The 17190-nt window shown below is 44.6% G+C and overlaps 1 protein-coding gene across 1 annotated transcript; it reads left to right on the forward strand.

Moving 5' to 3' along the window:
* The first annotated feature begins 570 nt into the window (after positions 1-570).
* On the forward strand, positions 571-16958 carry LOC140722149 (E3 ubiquitin-protein ligase TRIM39-like). Its single transcript, XM_073036940.1, has 4 exons — positions 571-645; positions 7134-7156; positions 7244-7362; positions 16241-16958. The coding sequence occupies exons 1-4, from the start codon at positions 613-615 to the stop codon at positions 16795-16797; spliced, it is 732 nt and encodes a 243-aa protein (XP_072893041.1). The 5' UTR covers positions 571-612; the 3' UTR covers positions 16798-16958.
* The last annotated feature ends 232 nt before the right edge of the window (positions 16959-17190 follow it).

Consider the following 17190-nt stretch of genomic DNA (forward strand, 5'->3'; position numbering starts at 1 on the left):
GGTGAGGCTTCCTGAGCGGAAGTTCTGATATTACTGTCGAGTTTTGCTCCATCTAATGCAGAATAGCAAAGTATCGCAGCTCCAGTGACCTGGGTTCGATCCTGATCTCTGGTGCTGTCTTTGTGGAGTTTGCATGCTCTCCCTGTGACCACGAGAGACTCGGACACATCCCAAGGACATGCTGGATGGACGGTTAATTACAATTAACCCTGTGAAGGTGGGGAGGGTGTGCGTGAATCAGATGGGATTTTATGGGTCAATAAGTGAGAATAGGTTTCAGGAAAACGTGAGGGAATGGTGTTGACGGGAATGCACTCAGAAGTAGCATGGACTCTAATAGACCGAACTTAACGACAAAAGGAAACAGAGCACAGCAATGCAGTATATTAATCTTCACCTTTCCTTCGACAGGAACAGTCACACAGCCTTCAGTCCCACGTCACATCCCAGTTTGCTGAACTGCGCCAGATTATCACTGAGAAAGAGCAGAGCTTACTCAGGGATCTCAGGGAAGAAGAGAAGAGGATTCTCAACCCAATGGAGAAAAATCTTCTAGCTCTTCAAGAGAATATAAGGATTATTCAGGAGGAAATCACTAGGTTAAAGGAACAGATGGATCAAAAAGACAGTGTGATGTTTCTCAAGGTGAGGAATTATATTTCAATTTGTTTCTGTCAAAGGGCACTGGGTTTCAGCACTAGAGTTACAGAGAAAGGTTGAACAAGTTAGGTCTCTATTCATTGGAGCGTAGAAGGTTGAGGCGGGATTTGATCGAGGTATTTAAAATGTTGAGAGGGATAGATAGAGTTGACGTGAATAGGCTGTTTCCATTGAGAGTAGGGGAGATTCAAACGAGAGGACATTATTTGAGAGTTAGGGGGCAAAAGTTTAAGGGAAACACGAGGGGGTATTTCTTTACTCAGAGAGTGATAGCTGTGTGGAATGAGCTTCCTGTAGAAGTAGTAGAGGCCAGTTCAGTTGTGTCATTTAAGGTAAAATTGGATAGGTATATGGATAGGAAAGGAGTGGAGGGTTATGGGCTGAGTGCGGGTAGGTGGGACTAGGTGAGATTAAGAGTTCGGCACGGACTAGGAGGGCCGGAATGGCCTGTTTCCGTGCTGTGATTGTTATATGGTTATATGGTTATATGGCACTAAATGAACAGTGGTATATTTGAGATAAACACAGCACAGCGGCCAATTCTAACAAATCAATTGCCTCTGCTGGCGACCTCACACAAGTTGTTATACCTGCATGATGCGCCCTCCCATCACTCCAATAATGACATTTCAAAATGTCCAAGATACGCTTTCAGTCCTTCATTAGCAAAATACAATCTTGAAGCGATGAAACTTCAGGATAATTCATTGTAAGGTAAGCTGCAACACAGCGGTCAAGAGCAGAATGACATCCGCCCGTCCCCAGCTCAAAATTGCCCAGAACAAAGTACAGATACGTAACTTTTTCCCTTCGCTTTTACCACGTCCCCAATCACGTGACGAATTACCATAATAAACACGTAACACGGGATACAATGCAGACGGAAAACAGACGTGTTGCTCCTACACACAGCATTTACAAATGGCAGTAAACTGTTTCTCACCAGACAATTGATGCATCTATTCAGGGTTGTTGTTGTCCCATAATAATAAGATTATTAAGGGATTGGACACGCTGGAGGCAGGAAGCATGTTCCCACTGATGGGTGAGTCCTGAACTAGAGGCCACAGTTTAAGAATAAAGGGTAGGCCATTTAGAACAGTGATGCGGGAAAACTTTTTCACCCAGAGAGTGGTGGATATGTGGAATGCTCTGCCCCAGAAGGCAGTGGAGGCCAAGTCTCTGGATGCATTCAAGAGAGAGTTAGATAGAGCTCTTATAGATAGCGGGGTTAAGGGGTATGGGGAGAGGGCAGGAACGGGGTACTGATTGTGTATGATCAGCCATGATCACAGTGAATGGCGGTACTGGCTAGAAGGGCCGAATGGCCTACTCCTGTACCTATTGTCTATTATCCCAAAACTGGACTTCCACAACTTCTGTACATCCCAGTAGAGAATGCAAATCTCCCTGAAATTATTTACTCCGATCGTAACACAGAGCTGCTGACTGTTTCCTTAATTATCGCATTAATTATCCTCTAAAACTCCCATGAACACCCACACATCAGACTTACCCTCCATATCCGGTTTCCATCAGATGGGAATCTTCCACTGTCTCTTTATTTTTTGGATATATTTCACATGGGATTATATCCCATTCTCTATCATAAACAGGCCATTCGGTCCATCTTCTATCAGTTTCCCTGCTTCACAATCCTCCTGCCCCCTACTCACCGCACCCAGCAACAGTGCCCCGAACTCCCTGGTCCCTCATGTGTTTATCCAGCCTCCCCATTACAGTCAGCCTCTGCTGATCCATTTCAGCCACTCCTGTGGCACTGAGTTCCACATTCTCCTCACTAAATTTCTAGTAGAATTTATTAAAATCCATCTGGAATTTCGTCTACCCACAAGTCTCCCCATAAATAGAGGTACTTTCGCCACCCGCACACAATCAAATACATCACTGATCTTAAATTCCTCCATCCTATCACACTGACGACATATCCAGATGATAATGCACAGCTTGTCCTGTCTTCTCTGTAAGTTTCATCCTCTCAGTAATGGTCTGACATTCAGAAACTTTCCCTGTAATTTACCCCGTAGTTTTATTCAATATTCAGGAGGTATAGGCAGGAAAGAAAAGGAGGTGGGGTCGCATTGCTGGTTAGAGAGGAGATTAACGCAATAGAAAGGAAGGACATTAGCCTGGAGGATGTGGAATCGATATTGGTAGAGCTGCATAACACTACGGGGCAGAAAACGCTGGTGGGAGTTGTGTACAGGCTACCTAACAGCAGTAGTGAGGTTGGGGATGGCATTAAACAGGAAATTAAAAATGCGTGCAATAAAGGAACAGTAGTTATAATGGGTGACTTCAATCTACAAACCCCATTTCCAGAAAAGTTGGGATATTTTCCAAAATGCAATGAAAACAAAAATCTGTGATATGTTAATTCACGTGAACCTTTATTTAACTGACAAAAGTACAAAGAAAACATTTTCAATAGTTTTACTGGCAAACTTAATTGTATTTTGTAAATATATACAAATTTAGAATTTGATGGCTGCAACACACTCAAAAAGAGTTGGGACAGAGGCATTTTTACCATTGTGTTACATCACCTTTCCTTTTAATAACACATTTTAATCGTTTTGGAACTGAGGATACTAATTGTAGTAGATTTGCACCTGAAAATTTTGTCCATTCTTGCTTGATATAAGACTTCAGCTGCTCAACAGTCCGTGGTGTCCGTTGTCTGATTCTCCTCATCATGATGCGCCATACCTTTTCAGTAGGAGATAGATCTGTACTGGCAGCAGGCACTCTGTGTCTACAAAGCTACGCTGTTGTAGCCCATGCAGAATGTGGTCTGGCATTGTCCTGCTGAAATAAGCATGGACGTCCCGGGAACAGATGTCGCCTTGATGGCAACATATGCCTCTCTAAAATCCTAATATACGCCGCAGAGTCAATGGTACCTTCACATACATGCAACTCACTCAGCTGTGGGCACTGATGCACCCCCATACCATCACAGATGCTGGCTTTTGCTGATAACAATCAGGATGGTCATTTTCATTTTTGGCACGGAGAGCTCGACACCCGTTTTTTCCAAAAACTAGCTGAAATGTGGACTCATCTGACCACAGCACATGGTTCTACAGTCTTTCGATCCATCTGAGATGAGCTCGGGACCAGAGAACTCGCCGGCGTTTCTGCATAGAGTTGATGTATTGCTTCCTCCTTGCGTAATACAGTTTCAAGTTGCATTTCTGGATGCAGCGATGGACTATGTTAAATGACAATGGTTTTCCGAAGTACTCCCGAGCCCAGGTGGCTATAATTGTTACAGTAGCATGACAGTTTCTTAGGCAGTGCCGCCTGACGGCTCGAAGATCACGCACATTCAACAGTGGTTTCCGACCTTGCCCTTTACGCACTGAGATGTCTCTGAATTCTCCGATTCTTTTCACAATATTATGTACTGTAGATGTTGAAAGACCTAAATTCTCTGTAATCTTGCATTGGGAGATGTTCCTTTTGAACTGACTAACAATTCTCTCACGAATTTTGGCACAAAAGGGGTGAGCCACGACCCATTCTTGCTTGCAAAGACTGAGCCTTTGAATTACGCTACTTTTATACCCAGTCATGATACCTCACCTGCTACCAATTATCCTGCTTAATGTGAAGTCTTCCAAACCGGTGTTACTTGAATATTCTGTGCACTTTTCAATCTTATTTTAACTCTGTCCCAACTTTTGTTGAGTGTATTGCAGCCATCAAATTATAAATTTGTGCATAATTACAAAATACAAATAAGTTGGTCAGTAAAACTATTGAGAATCTTTTCTTTGTACTTTTGTCAGTTAAAGAAGGGTTCACGTGAATTAACATATCATAGATTTTTGTTTTTATTGCATTTTGGAAAATATCCCAACTTTTTTGGAAATGGGGTTTGTACATATAGATTGGGTGAACCAAATTGGTAAGGGTGCTGAGGAAGAGGATTTCTTGGAATGTATGCGGGATGGTTTTCTGAACCAACATGACGAGGAACCAACTAGAGAGCAGGCCATTCTAGATTGGGTGTTGAGCAATGAGGAAGAGTTAGTTAGCAATCTTGTCGTGCGAAGCCCGTTGGGTAAGAGTGACCATAATATGGTGGAATTCTTCATTAAGATGGAGAGTGGCATAGTTAATTCAGAAACAAAGGTTCTGAATTTAAAGAAGGGTAACTTTGAAGGTATGAGATGTGAATTAGCTAAGATAGACTGGCAAATGATACTTAAAGGGTTGACGGTCGATATGCAATGGCAAGCATTTAAAAATCGCATGGATGAACTACAACAATTGTTCATCCCAGTTTGGCAAAAGAAAAAACCACGGAAGGTAGTGCACCCGTGGCTGACAAGGGAAATTAGGGATAGTATCAAGTCCAAAGAAGAAACATATAAATTAGCAAAAAAAAAAGCAGCACACCTGAGGACTGGGAGAAATTCAGGGACCAGCAGAGGAGGACAAAGGGCTTAATTAGGAATTAGGAAAGGGAAAAAAGATTATGAGAGAAAGCTGGCAGGGAACATAAAAGCTGACTGTAAAAGCTTTTATAGATACGCGAAAAGAAAAAGATTGGACAAGACAAATGTAGGTCCTTTACAGTCAGAAACAGGTGAATTGATCATAGGGAACAAAGACATTGCAGACCAATTGATTAACTACTTTGGTTCTGTCTTCACTAAGGAGGACATAAATAATCTTCCGGAAATAGTAAGGGACCGTGGGTTTAGTGAGATGGAGGAACTGAGGGAAATACATGTTAGTAGGGAAGTGGTGTTAGGTAAATTGAAGGGATTAAAGGCAGATAAATCCCCAGGGCCAGACGGTCTGCATCCCAGAGTGCTTAAGGAAGTAGCCCAAGAAATAGTGGATGCATTGGTGATAATTTTTCAAAACTCCTTAGATTCTGGATTAGTTCCTGAGGATTGGAGGATGGCTAATGTAACCCTACTTTTTAAAAAAAGGAGGGAGAGAGAACCCGTAGAATTATGGGGAAAATGCTAGAGTCGTTTATCAAAGATGTGATAACAGCACATTTGGAAAGAGGTGAAATCATCGTACAAAGTCAGCATGGATTTGTGCAAGGAAAATCATGTCTGACGGATCTTATAGAATTTTTTGAAGATATAACTAGTGAGTGGATAGGGTAGAGCCAGTGGATGTGGTATATTTGGATTTTCAAAAGGCTTTTGACAAGGTCCCACACAGGAGATTAGTGTGCAAACTTAAAGCACACGATTTTGGGGGTATGGTATTGATGCGGATAGAGAATTGGTTGGCAGACAGGAAGCAAAGAGTGGGAGTAAACAGGACCTTTAGTGACTAGCGGGGTACAGCAAGGTTCAGTGCTGGGACCCCAGTTGTTTACAATATATATTAATGATTTAGACGAGGGAATTAAATGCAACATCTCCAAGTTTGCAGATGACACGAAGCTGGGCGCCGGTGTTAGCTGTGAGGAGGATGCTAAGAGGATGCAGGGTGACTTGGATAGTTTAGGTGAGTGGGCAAATTTATGGCAGATGCAATTTAATGTGGATGAATGTGAGGTTATCCACTTTGGTTGCAAGAACAGGAAAACAGATCATTATCTGAACGGTGGCCGATTAGGAAAAGGGGAGATGCAACGGGACCTAGGTGTCAATGTACACCAGTCATTGAAGGTGGGCATGCAGGTACAGCAGGCGGTGAGAAAGTTAAATGGTATGTTGGCATTCATAGCAAAAGGATTTGAGTACAGGAGCAGGGAGATTCTACTGCAGTTGTACAAGGCCTTGATGAGACCGCACCCTAGAGTATTATGTGCAGTTGTGGTCCCCTAATCTGAGGAAATACATTCTTGCCACAGAGGGAGTACAGAGAAGGTTCACCAGATTGATTCCTGGGATGGCAGGACTTTCATATGAGGAAAGACTGGATCGACTAGGCTTATACTCACTGGAATTTAGAAGATTGAGGGAGGATCTTATTGAAACGTATAACATTCTAAAGGGATTGGACAAGCTTGGTGCAGGAAGATTGTTTCCGATGTTAAGGAAGTCCAGAACGACGGGTCACAGTTTAAGGATAAAGGGAAAGCCTTTTAGGACCAAGATGAGGAAAAACTTCTTCACACAGAGTGTTGAACCCGTGGAATTCTCTGCCACAGGAAACAGTTGAGGCCGGTTCATTGGCCATATTTAAGAGGAAGTTAGATATGGCCCTTGTGGCTAAAGGGATCTGGGGGTATGGAGAGAAAGCAGGTACAGGGTTCTGAGTTGGATGATCAGCCATGATCATACTGAATGGCGGTGCAGGCTCGAAGGGCCAAATGGCCTACTCCTGCACATATTTTCTATGTTTCTATGTTTCTGTGTTGTCCGTGTGTGTGAGTGACTGTGGGAGTGGGAATTTTCAGCAACTTGTAATAATTTGGATGAAATTCAGGAAGTCCAAGTCTAAACAGATTTGTGTTTTATTTATTTCAGGAGGAAGCTCGTCGGAACAGGAGGTAGGTCAGGCTCTTTACTGAAACCGTGAATGGATTTGTAAAATAGTTCAGAATAGCAATTTATAACCAGCAGTTTAATATTTACAGGATTAATGACGATTTCCAGGAATTGCCCGTGACAGATGGGACCCTACCGGTTGAAAAATTCGATCACCCCTATTTGTTGAACACAGTGCTGAGAGGAACGCGTGATGCTATTAATCGAGGTAAAACTTATAAAGATTCATTTCTCCTTGTTTATGAAGCTCAATTTAGTTCCAATTTGAGGCAAAGATTGTCTGTAATACTGGGCTGAAGGGGTACTGAAGTATATTTCACATCAACACCACCGACTGGGAGGCATCACTGTCACATGGTCAGCTGGAGATGTCAGACCCCTGAACACACCAGCACAGGGTCACAATACAACCAATACACGGGACTGGCAGATGAACCATTGTGTCCTGATCCCAGGAACACTACACTAACACACCAGGACATGAGTTTGGATCTACCAGAGGAGCTGGGAATTTAATACTGATGATAATATTGTAGGGAATAAAAGCAGGTATCGGTGTGGTGACAGGGATTGTCAGGAAAATACACAAGTCCTTCATGTGCGCTGTGTGTGCAGAGTCTAAATGACACAGGTCTTCACCCTCCCGGATCAGCATCTCTCACTGTTGTAGAGGCAGAAGAGGGGAGTGGTCGTGATCGGGGACTGAATTGTCAGGGGAACAGACAGGAAAATCTATTGATGTGAACGGGACACCCGAATGGTATGTTGCCTCCTGGGTGCCAGGGTCAGGAATGCCTCGAATTGTGTCTGCAGCATTTTAGAAAGAAAGGGAAAAGAGCCAGATATTTTGGTAAATTTTGTGACAATGACATTGGAAGTAAAAGCAAAGAGGTCCTGAAAATAGAATTTGGAGAGCTTGGTAGAAAGTTCAGAAGCCGTATCTCCAGGGTTGTAATTTCTGGATTGCTGCCTGTGCCACGTGCTGGTGAGGGTAGAAACAGGATAATTTGGCAGATAAACATGGCTGAGAAGATGGTGCAGGGGACAGGGATTCAGGTTCTCGGATCAATGAGATCTCTTCCGGAGGAGGAATGACCTGCTCGAAAGCGATGGGTTGCACCTGGACCCGAGGGAGAACAATATTCTCACAGAGAGGTTTGATAGAGCTGTTGGGGAGGGTTTAAACTAATTTGGTGGGGTGAGGGGTTGGAAGTGGAGTGAAGCGATAGAACTGATGGTAAAATGCAAAGATAGCGTGCAGTCAGACTGTCAGATATGGCGGACAGATGAGAGGAGAAAATTGCAGCCAGCAAGGTGAGTATCAGTGCATTAGAGACGCAGAATTAAAAAGGGTAGCAGATACAGTACACAAAGTCTTATATCTCAATGCATGGAGTATGAGAAGTAAGGTGGATGATTTTGTTGCACTATTACAGATTGTCAGGTATGATGTTGTGGCCATCACGGAATCGTGGCTGAAGTATGTTTGGTGTTGAGATCTGAATGTCCAAGGTTACACAATGTATCGGTGGTATAGAAAGGTCGGGTGAGGGGGTGGCGTGGCTCTGCTGGAAAATCAGCAGCAAGATGTGACATAGGATTGGAAGACGCTGAATCTTGTGGATTGAGGTAAGGAACTGCAAAAGTAAAAATGACACTGACAGCAATCATATACAGGCCTCCCAACAGTCAGTGGGTTGAGGCTCACAGATTACAACTGGAAATAGAAAAGGCTGATGAAACGGACAATGTTATGATAATCATGGGAGATTTCAACATGCAGGTCAATTGGGAAAATCAGGTTGGTAAATGATCTCAAGAGAGTGAGTTTGTTGAATGCAATGCGATGGCTTTCTAGAGCAGTTTGTCGTTGAGCCGACTCGGGGAACAGCTCTACCTGATTGGGTGTTATGTATTGAACCATAGGTGAGTAGTTAAAAGAAACCTTAGGAAGCAGTGCTCACAACATGACTGAGTTCAACTTGAGATCTGATAAGGAGAAAGTGTTGTCTGACATTGTAGTATTTCAGAGAAGTAAACGAAATTACAGTGGTCTGACAGAGGAGTTGGCGAAAGCAAATTGGAAGGAGATGCTGGCAGGGATGAGAGCAGAGCAGAAATGGTGTCAGTTTCTGGGAAAATGAGAAAGGTGAAGGATAGATGTACTCCAAAAATAAATAAATACTAAAATGGCAAAATAGTAAAACCGTGGCTGACAAGGGAAGACAAGTTATTGTAAAGGCAAAAGAGAGGGCATACAACTAAACAAAAATTAGTAGGAAGACAAAGGATTGGGAAGCTTTTAAATATCTACAGAGAGGAACTAAAAGGATGATTGGGTGGGAAAAATAAACAAGAAATTGATTTGAAATGAATTGACTTTATTACTTACATCCTTCATATACATGAGGATTAAAAATCTTTACGTTATGTCTCCGTCTGAATGTGCAATGTACAATTTATAGTAATTTATGATGAATTATATGTATAACATGCTAATCAATACAACATAGAAATTCAGTTGGGTCCACATGAGTTAATCAGTCTGCTGGCCTGGTTGAAGAAGCTGTCCCGGAGCCTGTTGCTCCTGGCTTTTCTGCTGCGGTACCGTATCCCGGATGGTAGCAACTGGTACAGATTGTGGTTGGGGTGACTCTGGTCTCCAATGATCCTTCAGGCCCCTTTTACACACCTGTCTTTGTAAAACAAGTTAGCAAACAACATCAAATTGTTTTTCAAATATTGTAAAAAAATAAAACAGAGATGAGAGTGGATATAGGGCCGCTAGAAAATGAGGCCGGATAAATAATAACGCAGGATAAAGAGATGGCAGATAAACCAAATATTTTGCATCAGTCGTCACCGTGGAAGACACTAGCACTGTGCCCGGTGTTGAAGAGTGCGAGGGGAGAGAAGTGAGTGCAGTTACTGTTACAAGGGAGAAGGTGCTCAAAAAGCTGAAAGACCTAAAGGTACATAAGTCACCAGGACCAGATGAACTGCACCTTAGTGTTCTGAAAGAGGTCGCAGTAGAAATTATGGAGGCATTTGAAATGATCTTTCAAAAATCACTGGACCCTGGCATGGTGCCAGAGGACTGGAAAATGGCAAATGTCACTTAACTCTTTAAGTAAGGAGGAAGGCAGCAGAAAGGAAATTATTGACCAGTTAGCCTCACCTCTGTGGTTGGGAAGAAATTGGAGTCAATTCCATGAGGCCATGGAATACTTGGTGACACTGGACAAAATAGGACAAGTCAGCATGGCTTCGTTAAGGGAATATCCTGCCTGACAAACCTGTTGGGATTCCTTGATGAGATTACAAGCAGGATCGATAAAGGGGATGCAGTGGATGTTGTATATTTGGAATCTCGGAAGGCCTTTGACAAGGTGCCACACATGAAGGTGGTAACCAGGTTAAGAGGCCATGGTATTACAGAAAAGTTACAGGCATGGTTAGAACATTGGCTGATTGGTAGGAAACAGCGAATGAGAGTAAAGGGATCCTTTTCTGGTTGGCTGCCAGTGACTCGTGTTCCACAGGGTTCAGTGCTAGGACACCTTCATTTTATGCTGGAAATCAAGATTTAGCTGATGGAATAGACCATAAGATATAGGTGCAGCAGTAGGCCATTCGGCCCATCGAGTCTGCTCCACCATTCAGTCATGGGCAGATCCAATTCTTCAGTCATCGCCACTCCCCTGCTTTCACCCCAGACCCTTTGATGCCCTGGCTAATCAATAACCTGATCAAGGATGGGGGAACAGCAGGGCACATTAGCTAACGGTTTAAAAAGTTCGTGTGTTTGGCGAAATAAGGGGGTGAGTAGACCTAACTTTCTTTGTTTCATTCCTGTAGAATTAGGTAGCATATCTGCAGGGTTAGTGCTTTGTTCAGGGTGTCAGATGTGGGAATCCTGGGAGACCTCCAGCCTCCCTGATAGCCACATCTGCACCAGGTGAACCGAGATTCAGCTCCTCGGAGACCGTGTTAGGGATCTGGAGCTGCAGCTTGATGACCGACTGCTTATTAGAGAAAATGAAGATGTGATAGACAGGAGCTACAGGGGTCTAGGCTACAGGGGTCATCCCTAGGCTACAGGGGTCAGAATGCTGTGTGACTGTCAGGAGAGGCAGGGAAATGCCCGGATAGGTGAGAGCACCCCTGTGGCTGCCCCCCTCAGCAACAAATATATCGTTTCGGATGCTGTTGAGGGGGTTGACCTGACATGGGACGGCCACGGTGACCGGGTCTCTGGCACTGAGCCTGGCGCTGTTGTGCAGGAGGGAAGGAGGGAGAAGAGGAATGCGGTAGTCAGAGAGGATTCCATAGTCAGGGGAACAGACAGGAGATTCTGTGAGCCTGATAGAGATTCCCGCATGGTGTGCTGCCTCCCAGCTGCCAGGGTACGGGTTACACCTGAACCCGAAGGGAATCAATATCATAGCGGGAATGTTTAATAGAGCTGTTAGGGAGGATTTAAACTAATTTGGCAGGGGGATGGGAAACCGGAATGATAGAGCGGAGGAGGGGGAAAACAGAAATAAATCTAAGAGAGTGAGCAGTAAAGATGTCAGGAAGGACAGGCAGGTGATGGGGCAAATTTGTAGCCAATGGGATGAGTTGCAGTGCCATCAATGCAAAATGTACCAAATACTGGACTTAAGATGTTATGCCTAAATACACACAGCATAAGGAATAAGGCGGATGATCTTGTCGTACAGCTACAGATTGGCAGGTATAATTTTGTGGCCATCACTGAGACGTGGCTAAAGGATGCATGTCTCCGAGAACTGAACGTCCAAGGATACACGGTGTATCGGAAGGATAGGCAGGTAGGCAGACGGGGTGGCGTGGCTTTATTGGTAAGAAATGATATTAAATCATTAGAAAGAGGTGACATAGGATCGGAAGTGCAGAAACTTTTTGGGTTGAGCTAAGAAATCGCAGGGGTAAATGGACCCTGATGGCAGTTATCTACAGGTCTCCTAACAGCTGCAGTGAGGTGGACTACAAACTACAACAGGAAATAGAAAAGGCTTGGCAGAAGGGCAGTGTTATGATAATTGTGGGGGATTTTAACATGCGAGTAGATTGGGAAAATCAGGTCGACCCTCGATCTCAAGAGAGAGAATTTGTAGAATATCTACGAGATGGCTTTTCAGAACAGCTTGTTGTTGAGCCCACTAGGGGATCAGAGGTACTGGATTGGATATTGTGTAATGACCCAGAGGTGATTAGAGAGATTGAGGTGAAGGAACAGTTAGGAGGCAGTGATTGTAACATGATTGAGTTCACTGTGAAATGTGAGAAAGAGAAGCCGAAATCCGATGTATCGGTATTGCAGTGGAGTAAAGGAAATTACAGTGGCACGAGAGAGGAACAGGCCACATTTGACTGCAAAGGGACACTAGCGGGAGGACGGCAGAGCAGCAGTGGCTGGAGTTTATGCGAGAAGTAAGGAAGGTGCAAGACAGATATATTCCAAAAAAGGAGAAATTTTCGAATGGAAAAACGATGCGACCGTGGCTTAGAAGAGAAGTGAAAGCCAAAGTAAAAGCAAAGGAGAGGGCATTCAAGGAAACAAAAATTAGTGGGAAGACAGAGGATTGGGAAGTTTTTAAAAGCTTACAAAAGGAAACAAAGAAGGCCATTAAGAGGGAATAGATGAACTATGAAAGGAAGCTAGCAAATAATATCAAAGAAGATACTAAAGACTAAAGATTCAAGTATATAAAGATTAAAAAACAGGTGAAAGTGGATTTAGGACCGAAAGAAAATGATGCTGGAGAAATTGTAATGGGAGCTAAGGAGATGGCTGAGGAACTGAATGAGTATTTGCATCAGTCCTCACTGAGGAAGATATCAGCAGTATACCGGACACTCACGGGTGTCAGGGAAGAGAAGTGTGCGCAGTCACAATTACGACAGAGTAAGTACTCAGGAAGCTGAATAGTCTAAGGGTAGATAAATCTCCAGGACCAGATGGAATGCACCCTTGTGTTTTGAAGGAAGTAGCTGTGGAGATCGCGGAGGCATTAGCAATGATCTTTCAAAAGTCAATAGATTCCGGCATGGTTCCGGAGGAGTGGAAGATTGCAAATGCCACTCTGGTATTTAAGAAGGAGGCAAGGAAGCAAAAAGTGAATTATAGACCTGTTAGCTTGAAAAATGGTTGGGAAGTTTCCGGAGTCAATTGACAAGGATGAGGTTACGGAGTACCTGGAGGCATATGACAAGATAGGCCAAACTCAGCATGGTTTCCTTAAAGGAAAATCCTGCCTGACAAACCCATTGAAATTTCTTGAGGAGATTACAAGTAGGCTAGACAGGGGAGATGCAGTGGATGTTGTGTATTTGGATTTTCAGAAGGCCTTTGACAAGGTGCCGCACATGAGGCCGCCAAACAAAATAAAAGCCCATGGAATTACGGGAAATTTACATATGTGGATAGAGCGTTGGTTGATTGGCACGAAACAGAGAGTGGGAATAAAGGGATCCCATTCTGGATGGCTGCCAGTTACCAGTGGTGTTCCACAGGGGTCCATGTTGGGGCCACTTTTTTACGTTGTATATCAACGATTTGGATTATGGAATAGATGGCTTTGTGGCTAAGTTTGCTGATGATACAAAGATAAGTGGAGGGGATGGTAGTGCTGAGGAAACAGAGAGTCCGCAGAGAGACTTGGATAGATTGGGAGAATGGTCAAAGAAGTGGCAAATGAAATACAATGTTGAAAATTGTATGGTCAATCACGTTGGTAGAAGAAATAAATGGGCTGACTATTATTTAAATGGTGAGAGATTTCAATGTTCTGAGATGCAATGGGACTTGGGAGTTCTCATGCAGGATACCCTTAAGGTTAACCTCCAGGTTGAGTCGGTGGTGAAGAAGGCGAATGCAATGTTGGCATTCATTTCTAGAGGACTAGAGTACAGGAGCAGGGATGTGATGTTGAAGCTCTATAAGGCACTGGTAAGACCTCACTTGGAATACTGTGTGTAGTTTTGGGCTCCTTATTTTAAAAAGGATGATCTGACATTGGAGAGGGTTCAGAGAAGATTCACTAGAATGATTCCGGGAATGAGAGGGTTAAGATATGTGGAACATTTGACCGCTCTTGGACTGTACTCCTTGGAGTTTAGAAGCATGAGGGGGAACCTCACAGAAACATTTCGAATGTTAAAAGGCATGGACAGAGTGGATGTGGCAAAGTTCTTTCCCATGGTGGGGGAGTCTAGTACGAGAGAGCATGACTTAAGGATTGAAGGGCGCCCATTCAGAACGGAGATGCGAAGAAATTTTTTTTAGCCAGAGGGTGGTGAATCTGTGAATTTCTTGCGGCAGTGGAAGTCAAGTCATTGGGTGTATTTAAGACAGAGATTGATATGTATGTGAGTAGCCAGGGCATCAAAGGTCATGGTGAGACGGTGGGGGAGTGGGACTAAATGGGAGAATGGATCAGCTCATGATAAAATGGTGGAGCAGATTCAAAGGAACGAATGGCCGGCTTCTGCTACTTTGTCTTATTGTCTTATTTGAAAGAACCAGTATACGGAATAAGGATCTTGTAGCACAGGTAGAGTTTGGCAGGTACAAACTTCGGCAGGTGTGACTTTGGTCGAAGGAATAAAGGCATAGACAATTTTGTAATCAGGGCGAAAATTCAAAAATCAGAGGTGCAAAGGGACTTGGGTGTCGTTGTGCAGGATTCCCTGAAAGTTAACTTTCAGTTTGTGTCAGTGGTAAGATTGGCAAACTCAATGTCTGCTTTCACTTCGAGAGGATTAGAGTACAAGAGCAAGGATGTAATTCCGAGGTTTTATAAGGCATTGGTCAGACCACACTTGGAGTATTGTGAGCAGTTTTGGGTCCCTTCTATTGGAAAACATGTACCGGCATTGGAGGGGGTCCAGAAGATTCACAAGAATGATTCCGGGAATGAAAGTGTTAACATATGAGTAGTGTTTGATGGTTCTGGGCCTGTACTCACCGGAGTTTAGAAGAATGGCTGATTTATTATCCCTCTCAACTCTATTCGCCTGTCTCCTCCCCATAACTTTTGAGACTCTGACTGATCAAGAAGTTTACTTATTAACTTCCGCTTTAAAAATCAAACAAGAGAAAATCTGTGGATGGTGGTAATCAAAGCTACACAGGTCCTGATGAAGGTTCTCGCCAGATATCTCTGACACCTGTCTGGAGAGAGTTGATGTTGGGAGGATGTGGGTGGGTCGAGAACGGTAAGCACAGCCTCCGACTATAGGGATGTCCATTTAGGACAGAGATGAGGAGGAATTCCTTTATCCACAGGATAGTGAATCTGCCACAGGCAGCTGTGGAGGCCAAATAATTGAGTATATTTAAAGCAGAGTAACACACACAAATTGTTGGGGGAACAGCAGGCCGGGAAGTTTCTATGGAAACGAGTCAACAGTCGACGGTTCAGACTTAAACACTTCATCAGGACCTGTGTTGCTTAAGGGTTCCTGCAAATTCATCCCCTGTCCTAATGAGGGGCTGCGAGGGATGGGGTTGTGGGAAAGGGGACAAAGTCATCCTCATCTGCCATCTTTGCCCCCTGTAGCTTCTCATTACGTCTTCACACACAGTTCACCCAGGGGCTTTCCACCCCTCCCCCTCCTGGTTCAATCTGCCATTCATCTCTCCCCTACTGGTTCCCATTATCACCTCCTTTACTGTCTCAAACCATCACACTGCCCCACTTCACACTCACAAATTAATGTGAACATTGTATGACGGGCCTGTTCCTGTGCTGTACTGCTCTATGTTCTCTGTTCCCAGTTTCGAAGACTGAGAGATCTCATGGAATCACAAAATTCTTTCAGGGGTCGACAGGCAGGAGTGAGGGAGGATGTTTCCCCTGTCTGAGGAGTCAAGGGCCAGGGGTCTCTCTGCACTCTGTCCAGCGGAAAACCTTTGGGGAGACAGTTGTCCACCCGCTTTTGTCGGGTCAAATCAAAGGCCCCAGAGGCTTTTCCCCCCGATCCCCGGGGCCGCGCTGCCCGAGTCTCCCCCCCCCCCGATCCCCGGGGACTCTCTAATTCTCTGCTTCTCCCCCCAGTCTCTGTCACCTTGGATGTGGAAACGGCAGGTCCGGATCAAGAGGTGTCTGAGGATCGGAAGAGTCTGAGATGGAACCCGAACAGGAGGTATCTCCCTGACACCAGGAAGAGATTCACACACTGCCGTTGTGTGCTGGGATCGGAGGGATTCACATCGGGGAGACATTACTGGGAGGTGGAAGTGACGGGGATTCGGGGCTGGAGTCTGGGAGTCGCCGCAGAGTCTGTGGAGAGGAAGGAACCGGTCAGTCTGAGACCGGAGACTGGATTCTGGTTCATCAGGCGGGAGTCTTGTGACATGATACGTCGGGATGGTACCGTGTCCCGTGGTCTCATCTCCTCTGAGTCCCGTCTCGTTGCCGGTCCCATCCCCGGGAGGGTGGGAGTTTATCTCAGTTACGAGTCCGGGACAATTTCATTTTACAACGCGGAGACCAAGTCCCATCTCCATACCTTCACTGGGAATAAATTCACGGGGAAACTTTATCCTTTCTTCGCGTCCGGGGATGTCAACCAGTGGCTGAGAATCTGCTCCGGTTCCGCTCCGGGTCTGTAAACGGGTCGGGTCCCGGGACCGGCGTCAGGAGTAAAGTCCCTGTAAATATAAATGTGCGGAGAGTGCAGCTAAATACGCGGCTAAGGAGATGGTGCAGGAGGGAGGGCTTCATGTTTCTGGACAATTGGGCTTTGTTCCCGGGAAGGTGGGTCCTGTTCCGACGGGACGGTTTGCCCCTGAACTGGAGGGGGACCAACATCCTTGCGGGTAGATTTGCCAGTGCTGCTCCGGGGGATTTAATCTAGATTTGCAGAGGGAGGGGTACCAGAGTGTTAGAGCAGATAGTGAGGTGGAGGAGGATAAGGAACATGAGAGGACTGCATGTATAGACGGAAATGAAAAAGAAGCTTTATGCATGATATAAATATTCTCAGGTGCATGATATTGGGGCAT

The sequence above is a fragment of the Hemitrygon akajei genome, unplaced genomic scaffold (genome assembly GCF_048418815.1).
Source record: "Hemitrygon akajei unplaced genomic scaffold, sHemAka1.3 Scf000070, whole genome shotgun sequence".
Classification (NCBI taxonomy): Eukaryota; Metazoa; Chordata; class Chondrichthyes; order Myliobatiformes; family Dasyatidae; genus Hemitrygon; species Hemitrygon akajei.